We start from the raw sequence: 10342 nt of genomic DNA on the forward strand, positions 1-10342 counted from the left end.
ATGGCTTTGCTATTCCAAAACAAAACAAAGTCACTAACCTTCAAAATCACTACACTTGCAAAACAGAGAAATTTCTAAGTCAGTTCTACGTGTGACTTCCTTTCTTTTCATGTTCACCAGCTTCTACAGGTCTGCATAAATTTACAGTTACTTCAGTATGAATAAGCCCAGGGCAAAGATAAAGTGCTATGTCCTAAGGATTAGTTGTCCCCTTCAGCTCCAGAAAGGCAGGGCCAGGCACTGTGGTACAGAGGAAGAGTCTGATGAGAACAGCATTTTACAGAGGTGGACCTGGACTGGCTCTTTTAACATATTTCTTTAAAGAGATGGTTTTTTTATTGGTTTGTTTAACAAAATGTTTTCCAGCTGATTTCCAATACTTAGCTATGCCCTCCCACGGTTCTGGTAGGCACTGTTCCCTTGTTATCAGTATTTTTTGCAATCCTGAAAAACTGAATGAGTTTGTATATTAACAGAAGTCGTATTTCCAAACAGCACATAATTTGAATAAGCACTAGTTACTGAACTAATATCTCGAAGAATAAAGCATTAAAATTTTAAGAATTCCCTAACTTGTTCAACTTCACAAACCAGCTTGACAATTTCAGACAACCTGTGAAAATAACATGGCTTCAAAAAATTCAAACAGCTCAGCGGACCTGCAGCTGGTATGCAACTGCAGCAGATCACCAGCTACACAAATATTTCTAAAAAAGGACACAGCCTGGGATGCAACAGGGAAGAAGCTATTTTGCAATTTTGGGGAGAAAAGCCTCCAGCGTTTTTGTGAAGGTCAATGTTCGTTAAAACAGATTTATACTACAATGACAGGGAAAGTGAAACTAAGTACAAATTGTAGTAAGACCAATACTAAATGGAAGTTTTAAAGAGAAGGTCAAGCAAAACCTCAGGAGAAATGAGTGTCTTAAAACCAGCTTGTGTTAGCTGTCTATCTACAGAAACATTAAGTCAGTTAATCAGAACCACATCAAAACATCACAGCTGCTGACAGCCAAACCACTCTTTGATTTCAATGGGAAAGTTTGGTGCTTCAGGAATGCAGAATGATCTGAGCTATAACAGGAAGACAGGATAAAAACAACATACTAAGCTCACAGCAGCCTATTATAATTTTCCATGTTACATACTATATGTTCCATGTTCAGTAGTTACTTGGGATGAAACCACGTAACCAAATCAAAGTTGTATGTAGAAAACAGCTAGGGAACTGGACTAAATGAACAACTGAGCATGTACTTACATTTTTAAGTGACTATGAACATCAGTCAAGAGAAACAAAAGGTGAAGCTAAACAGTGCTAAGTGTAACTTCTCTTATCCCATGCTGTTTTGTAGTTACATTTTGCACAAATTTGGAAAGAAACAATCTTTCTGTCAGCACTGACAGCTGCTACACTGAACTGTGAATTACAGTACAACAGAACCAAGGACAATTACTGTCAAATTAGGCAGTCACAGAAAAACTTAAAGATGGATCTTGGAATTATATACTGCCATCCTATTCAGTCTCTCTAAAGAAAGAAAAACGAAACCTTAGAAATGCCCATAAAATTATTACTACTATGGTATTTCAATACATTATAGAACAAAGGCTCTCCTTGATGTAATCATTAGCACAATTCAAAGGAGTCAAAAATCCATGGAGTTTGGACACATCACTCCCCAAAAATCTTTAAAATGAAAGCATGCAAATGATTTCTTTTCCTCTTTTGCTTAAGGCTGACAAGTGTCAGATCCATTATGGTAACTGTCAAGAACTGACACTGATGCTGCTGCAGCCATTGGGTTACAGGATCCAAGTAGGCCACAGCTACAGCATAGATGAGACGGAGTTGTAACTCACAGCTTTCAGCAGTTCATCTGAGCAATTCTACATCCACTGAAGGAATAATATAAGAAATTAAAAGGATTACCATTCATATTAAAAGAATATAGATTTTTTTTAATATAGATATTCTTTTAATATAAATTAATTAATTTTAAATCATTGTTTATTTTATGATTTTTAAGCACAGCACCATCAAGTACACATGACAATTAGGCTGTCTCATGTAAACTACTATATGAACTTTTATACTGTCATCAAGATGCTCAATATAAAAGCATTAACTTGTTTCACTGTAAGTTTTGTCAGCTTTGAAAGAGGCACTAATAAATGGAAGAAATTAAGACTAGACAGTCATACCTTTAGCCACAGCTTCCTTATACTTTTCTTTGGCAGAATTTACTTCTTTTATTAGTTGCCTATAGCTAGATTTTAGTTTCTCGAGTTCTGTCTTCGTGACCTTGAAAAAAACAGAAATATGAAAGTATTAAATATACTTATCCTCAACATATAAAATAAGTCATAGCATTAGTGAGCAAGAATTAACAGGATTTATTTTCCAAAATAAGGATGTTGCCACTTCCCATTGACTTGAGACAGTCTTAATAGGATATTACAGTCTAACAAAAGCAAAATCAACACACTCATGGAATGAAATAAGAGCCCCAAAATAGACCCCCATCTACATCAGTATAATGAAAAATGTATTTAGGAAATCCAGCTTATCATAAATATTGTTTTGTTTCAATGACAAGAAAAAAAAGCACCAAAAAGATGCTTAATAAATCACACAAGATTAAGAAGTCCTACGCATAGCAAGGAAATCCTTTAGCATCTAAAAAAACCAGCAAGATCGAAGAATTTTTAGATATTACAGTTCATACAAACAGCTTAGAAACAGCAACCAAACTAACTTCTGTAAGACTTAACTCCCTAAAGAGGAAAAGAAACCAAACTTAAAAAAAATCCAAAACAAACCACTACAGTGGAACACAGCACTGCAGAATCTTTTTACAGCAGAAGCAGGTCCACTGAACACGACATTTTTGGTAAAAAAATTAAGGTTGTGTCTTCTATCTCCAACTTTCATTGAATGTGTGACAAAATTAGTGCACTGCTCAGAAACAATCACAAATCATGAACTTGCAAACAAAAGCTAATAACAAGCCAACTCCTACAATACCAAAAACGTGGCATACATAGTAAAGAAGAGTAAAAACCAACATAAAGAAAAATACAGTCACGATAGGAAATCATGGAAGAGGAATTTAATGGAAGAGTTCCCCTCACTGAATGTGCAGAAAAGGAAGTCTGTCCTACAGAAAAACTGTTCATCTTGCAGCTGGCATGAAGAAGGCTAGAGTTCACAATTCTCCTGTTTTTCATGAAGAAAGACCCAGATACCACTGATTTCACCCTCAAGAACAACATCTGAAAACTTAATGGAATTTCTGAAAGAGTCAACAAGTTGTTACCTACAGCTTCTATTTCTGGGCGAACAGTGCAAAGACTATATTTAAAGGCAGGAACTTTTCTCCACATCAATCCCATGTTCTCATTTCATATTTCTACACACTGTAATTTATACTCACAACTGTTATTATAGAGTAATAGGTGATACAGGAAAAGTAACCTTATGATACTTGTATTATAAAGACATAGTGAGAAGTGGAGAAAAAGATGAAATTAGGAAGTAATGAATAAGATTAAGACAGAAATAACAATGAACTGCTTCTCTTACAGATAACTGGAAAATAAAAGGGAGTCCACTAGTAATAAGAAACCTCTGCAATAATTGCTAAATATATTTTACTGATTCCTAAACTATGTTCATGCAACAGGCAAAAAAAAAAAAAAAAAAAATCCCAGAGCACCTCTATCCCCAAATAATAATTCAGGAAGTAGGATGGTCAAGGATTATCTTAAACCCAGTTTTTACATCGAAAAGTCTTGCCCACCTAACTAGCACAGTACTTTTCAGTGCAACATCCAGGATCTTCATGGGAATTGGAAGAAACATACAACATATGGGTTTTACTACATTTGTGTAAAAGATACGGTATTTCACTCTCCTTAAAAATTTTATCAAAAAGATTCCTCATCACAGATGTGTCTAAAATACGAAAGGATGATACGTATGCATTTCACCTAAAGGAAAACACATTTTTTTGCCAGCATACCCTAAAGGTATGAACTGCACAGACACTGATCTTCACATGGTTTGGATTATGTCCTGGGAAATCACAATTATTTTGCTTCTATGTGTAACAAAAGCAGAAACAGTACCACAACACATTAGAAGTATTTTGAATTTCTGGGAACCATTCTGTAAGTGCTCCAGTGACACAGAACCTTTGAACAAACAATGTCAGCTAACAATGAAAGAACATATCATATCTAAACAGAATGCTATTCAACTGCTTCTTAGGGAAATCAGGAAGGGGAGGGGAAAAAAAAAAGGCAAAGCAACAATGCAAGCTTATTCATCAGGATTCAAAATATTTGCATGGCCTAGCATGCCATAATTAATTAAAATAAATATGGTTCGTAATTAATCACTTGGTGAGTGGTCAATATGCACTCTAATTTTTTTTGAAAAAAACATTTTCAGAGACAGTTTTGTTACAGATTTTATTAGTTAACAGAAAAAACCCACTCATTTTGCTTAAAAGGTATCTCTTAAAAAGCATACTTGTAACTTCCAGCCGTCTTGTTTCATCTAGCCTCTCTTTCTTTCTTTCTTTCTTCTTCTATTTCTTCAATTCTCTATATATTTAATCTCTATTATTTCTAATGTATGCTACCAGTTTTTCCTGTTTTTCCTGCCTATTTTTACATTCACCAATCCTTAAATGGCTGCGAGTCATTATTTGGCTTGGAAATTTTATCAGACAAGACAGCCTACTGATCATTCATCAAAAAGGATGTACTTCCCATAGTCAATACCTGGGGAAGATGCCAAGATCCTGGCATACTATGGAAGCAGTCCTATTAGAGCAAACGTATTTAACTTAATGTAGTACTAGTTTAACATTCTCCTCCTAACCAGCCCAAGAATCTTTTACTCATCAGTACATGACATTTGCACTTTACTACTCAGAAGTTACATTTTACTTACACTTCTCCAAACCTCAAATTCTCTGCTAGAAGAAGGAAAAAACAGTGTTTTTCCTTGTGTCAGCAGACCTTTCAGACTACCAATCCGATTTTTGACATTTGCAGTTAAACCTCCCCCAGAGTACCTGAATTGTGATTTCTGTCAGCTTTATTGACTAGATACAGTGCTTTCAACATAAGCAGAACAACTAAGATGCAATAGAAAAGACACTGAATAGTTCAATCTGTAGTCTTCATGTTAGATTTACACTTGATCTGTATCTTAAAATGGGGACTAGAATCTTGCCCCACCCAAAGCAGTCTGGACTGTCAAGAGCATTCATTAACAAAAATTTTCAGTGCCTTGGTCCCAGGGATGCCTAGACTGGAATGAGAACAGGAAGAGAGATGGAATAGAGAAGTGTCACAAAGAATCATCCTCTACTGGAACAAGAGCATTTTCAGTGCTATCTGTCCATAGAAATTCATATAAAAGAAAGTTTTCCCTTTCTGCCTTGACAGCTAGCAGGGAAAAAAAATGTGGTAGAAATATATTTAAACTAGGCATTCTACAAATCACTGCTTTTACCATACCACACACAAAAACAGAGGAACTAAAAATATCCACTCTTAATAAATTACTTGTTAAATATACAAAAATATAATAAACTATAAAGCACAGTTGAATAAAATACCTTGTACATCTCCGCTTCAATTTGTTGATGAACACCTACGTAACTCTTCTTAACTTGCTGCTTATCTTTAATCATCATGGTGAGCCTATGCAAAGGCCCAGAATTAAGATCCTCTGCATGTGTCTTCATTATTTTGCTCAGCTGTTCTGTTTGCTGTACCACAAGCAGCCAAGACTACCAAAAAAAAAAAAAAAAGTCAAAAGGGAAAGGCACTTACTTATTCTCTTACAAATAACCAAACGATGAACACGAACTGTGGGAAAAAATGCATCACTGTTTGAAACGGTTGAGCAGAAGAAGGTTTTTAAACTTACCCAAAGCACCTGAGATCTTCTAAAACAAAATTCTTTCTGCTCCAGCAAAATCATGCCTCCAACTTACTCATAAAATCATAAAAATCACCAGAGACAAAAAGACAATATTGTATGGTCACCCCTCATCACCATCCTCGTACTTCTGAGAAGCAATGAAACTTTTACAGCTTTTTTTGGAACATATCCCCAACACCCCTGACAAGCATGTTCCCTTGTCCTTTGTTCTCCTGTTTCCTCACGACAGTTACTCTGTTCAAGCTGACTCCTCTGCCCTCCTTGTGCCCTCCTTGCACAGTAATATGCATCTGAGTGGCTACTCTTTCAGAGGACACTGTTTGTCATCTGCTTCATGTAACTGGCAGCATCAGGGTCAGGCCGCCAGTATCACAGCATAACTTCCTTGGCCAACCTGTCAGTCAGATTTCAGGGCAGCTTAATGTGCTGTCTGTGGTTCTGCATTTTCATTAAGAACCGTAAGGTGAGCAGAGGGACTTTCAATGCACCACAGGTACCAACACGGAATTGAAATTCTGTTCAAATAAGTTTGTTACCCTAAAGACCCCTGTCACACTTTGTTGATGGGAACAGTATTGGATTCTTTAGAGGTACCTCCCTGACACTGATTCCTATGCCATATCTAAGTTATCAGAACAACCACATGCCACACAATTATCAGGTTTTGAAGGCCCCTAGTATGCTAGTTTTACTAGCATTTATCTTACTCTGTCTTTAAAAAGGCAGAAATTCACCTTAGGTCATCAAAACATAGAAAATTAATCTGTTTGATAGCTTTGGGGTTTTCTGACATCTCACATGTAAACATATATATGTAATATTTCCATCTCTACATGACAGTACTGCAACACAAACTGGATTCTAGAGAAGGAAAGAAAAGACGGTTAACTCCTGAGCATACTAAACCATCCTTAACATTTCCCTTAGCTTCTAAACACCTAATGGACTGGTACAGAGCTATCTCAGAGTGCTTGAAGTGTGGTGTTGTAAAATGTCACTGCCTAAAGTTTCCTGGCTGTGGCTGAAAACTATTTCTCCTCTCCAATGACACTTCCAAATGACGTCAGAAGCCACATACTGCAAAGCTGCATAGAATAAAAACATCATTACGCATCTGTCTGAATGGAGTGGGTCTCATGGTTACAGAAGAGCTCATAAGAGCGCTCTCAGTGGTGAAAACGTAGTCAAGAGTTCCCCACCTCCTTTAAGGCTGATTTATTACTGATGAGACAAGTACTGTTTCAATCAACCCTGAAAATCATAGCAGAAGCATTTTTCAACAGCACCAGCGCTATAAAAAAGTACTTAGCTTACAATTCACCAAATGAACCTGAATAAGTCAGAACCTTGGCAAAAACTTCCCTTTAAAAAAAAAAAACCACTCATTTTCCTATTCTTCACATCCCTCATTCCATACTGAGAAAATATCAGTTGAATAGCATTTCTGTGTTTTGTATGATTATAGTTTGTTATTTTAAAATAGGAAAAGCTAAAGTGAAAAGCTATACTTGAGGAAAGGCTTAAAAAATTAGATTTATTTGGGACAGAACAGCAGCTGGGTGGGGACAGCAGAAAAGGCAAAGCATTTCCTTTCACAGAAAATAACCACAATCCAGCAAAAGCAATAAAATATAATATTGTTTGGTTTAACATTATTTTTTAGACATACACACAAACGAGCTGTTGGGCAGCACTTAAAAATACTGCTTGTCTAGCATTAACAGTTGCTGCCACTATGCCTTCCAGCAAGTGTGCTGCCTCTGCATGAAAAAACCACAGGACAGATTTTCCCAAACATTCTCCTCAAAGTGCTCACTCTTGCTACACTTAAAAAAAAACCCCAAAAACAAAAACAAATAAACCCAGACAAACAAACAAAAAAATACACACCAAAGAAAAGAAAAATCAGACAGCGCAGTATTTGATGATTGGAGATGGAAGATGCTAGATTTATGTCCCATAATATTTGGGTCATACTTTCATTCTGTAAAATGTGAGGAACACAGAAAAAGTATAATGAAATAAGGTATATTAGAATAAGGTGAGTAAAGTAATCAATAATTCAGACGTTTTAACTGCCAACAATGTGTCACTACACAACCTTAAAATCCAAGGTGGCAGTGAATTTTCAAGAAAAGCCCATACAAAAGATCTGTCAGTGGCAACATTTTTGCTGTAATGTAAAGATGTAGAGATCAGGGATGTGGCTTGAGAGAAAAATGGCAGCTCCTTAAAAGAAAAAAGAACAAAAATAATACTGAAAGCGCAACATGAGTGGCTATGTCCAAAACATATTTCAAAATATGACACGTGCCTCTCTTCAACCCAAAAAGAAAGTGGATTAAGTCAGAGCTTCAGCTTTTTAAAATGTATTTGCTCACAGGAAGCACCCACGCCACTGATGAACCATCCCAGCCTGAACTAGCTACATGAAGGTTGAGGGTTGCTTATATCTTATTATGCTAAATATTCTCATGCCAATGGTCCTTTCCTGTTCTAGCCCTAACACGCCCTGTTCCATCACCTAAAAGAACTGCAAGACAGTTTAGCTACCACATAGGAGCAACTCCAGTGGAACATCAATAGCAAGAATTATTAGTCACATCACCAATAATTCTATACAAAGCTCTGGGTTCCAACAGTAGAAACCTTGAAGAAAAGACTGGACCTTCTGCCAATCTTAGGCTAATGACAATGCTTCAATACTTATTTACGAAAATTATTACAACTTAAATTGCAAAATCTAAATTTCTAAATATGTGTGAAAAGCATAACTGTGTGAAAAGCATTTCAAATACACCACAGAACACACTGATGGAAAAAAAACCTGTAGTATGTCAATTTACAAGACAAGAATCATTGTGGGAGAGGGAAGCAACCACAGAATTTATTACAGATAAACCTGTACATGCTACTTTCGGGGCAGCTGAAGCAGGTTAGCTGCAGCAGTGCAGCTTTCAAGTCACACACACCACCACTTTATTCCAGTATAAATATAGCCTGCTGCACAAGGAGCAGTCACGTTCCTAATGCTGTGGCACAGCTCGTATTCAAGCAGCTACCCCATATGCCCACTACATAAAAACTGCTTTGTCTGAAATTTAACTTGACCCAAAAAGGGTTTCTCTCTTGCAGAGAGATCAGAATTCATGCCAGACTGAAGAGACTGCATATCACTGCTACAGAAGAATGGCCAAGAATTGAATAAGCCATTAAAACAAAATCATTTTCTCTAGTCAGGAAGGGATCCAAGTCAGGAGGACGCTTACGAACAGGTGAAATAAGCAAGTTTTCTTCATTGGTACCTTTACTGAACTCGCTCTAAATCTGCTAATTAATAATTTGGGGGAAGGACAGCCTTACCTTTATAAAAAGTTAATTCAGTTATTTTTAAATGAAAACAAAATAACTTCACAATTATGAGAAACATCCTGAATTAATGTTTTGGTTTCACAACACACACTGCAGTGTGAATAACAGCTGGAATGCTAGGCTTTGCCTCAGTTTCCTGGCATTTTTCTATTTCTGTCACAAATTCTATATAACATAAACAATAGTTCCTATTTAACTGTCTTAAAAGAAAAGCTTACTATAGCATAGTCTATTTTCAAAACACTAAACAAAGTAGCAGGCTCAACCCAGGGATCTAAAATAATGAATTTCAGAATTCAGGACTGATTCTAGTTCAGTTGTTATTTTCAAAGCAAGACTGGAGCTCAACTTCTGCATGTGTCACTAAGGAACTAAAAAGAGCCCATTTTAAACACTTAGGCAACGTAACTGTCAAGAAACTGAATGAACAGGAATCCAACTCAATGTAAAACAAACAAAAATAAACCCAGCAATGTTATTTCCAAGGATATTCCAAATTCAAAACACTTCAGTCTTACCTTCGACACATTGCTGATATAATCCAATTGACAAGTGCTCTCTTTATCTACTTGATTACAAAGATTCTGTAACGTGGAGGCATATTCCTTATCACTTTTTACTCGCATTACCATAAATTTCTTCACCGTTTCAAGCAGTCGTAGTTCCCAATCTTGCAGTTTTAATAAAGCATCATGAGAATACTTCAGGTCACCTCCAAACCCCATTTTTAAGGCACTATATACCACACAGGGGACAATACAGGCTCTTCACCACATCTGAAAGCAGAACAAGATTCATGAGACATGTATTAAAACAGTGTGACAGCAAGTAACTATTAATGACTAAACCCTAAGTAACTTAAGTCTAAGATCAACAGCATACATGTACCTCCTCAAAATAAACCGAAACGAGGGTCAGAGCACTGTTTCAAAAACCCATTGTGCTGGAGGAGGGGGGAGGTGTGTGAGCAGCTGTGCACTAAGTACTTAATTGCTGGCTGTGATT

The 10342-nt window shown here is 36.5% G+C and overlaps 1 protein-coding gene across 1 annotated transcript; it reads right to left on the reverse strand.

The window, feature by feature from the left end:
• Nucleotides 1-2205: 2205 nt before the first annotated feature.
• LOC104509350 (tyrosine-protein kinase Fer-like) lies at nucleotides 2206-10113 on the reverse strand (the record flags this gene model as incomplete). The annotated part of the gene is made up of 3 exons (XM_010151273.1): nucleotides 9856-10113; nucleotides 5637-5810; nucleotides 2206-2305 (listed from the first exon to the last, which is right to left on the reverse strand). Coding segments are annotated over exons 1-3 (481 nt in total), but the record flags the coding sequence as incomplete, so codon positions are not given.
• Nucleotides 10114-10342: the final 229 nt, after the last annotated feature.

Source organism: Eurypyga helias, unplaced genomic scaffold, assembly GCF_000690775.1.
Source record: "Eurypyga helias isolate BGI_N326 unplaced genomic scaffold, ASM69077v1 scaffold345, whole genome shotgun sequence".
Lineage (NCBI taxonomy): Eukaryota > Metazoa > Chordata > Aves > Eurypygiformes > Eurypygidae > Eurypyga > Eurypyga helias.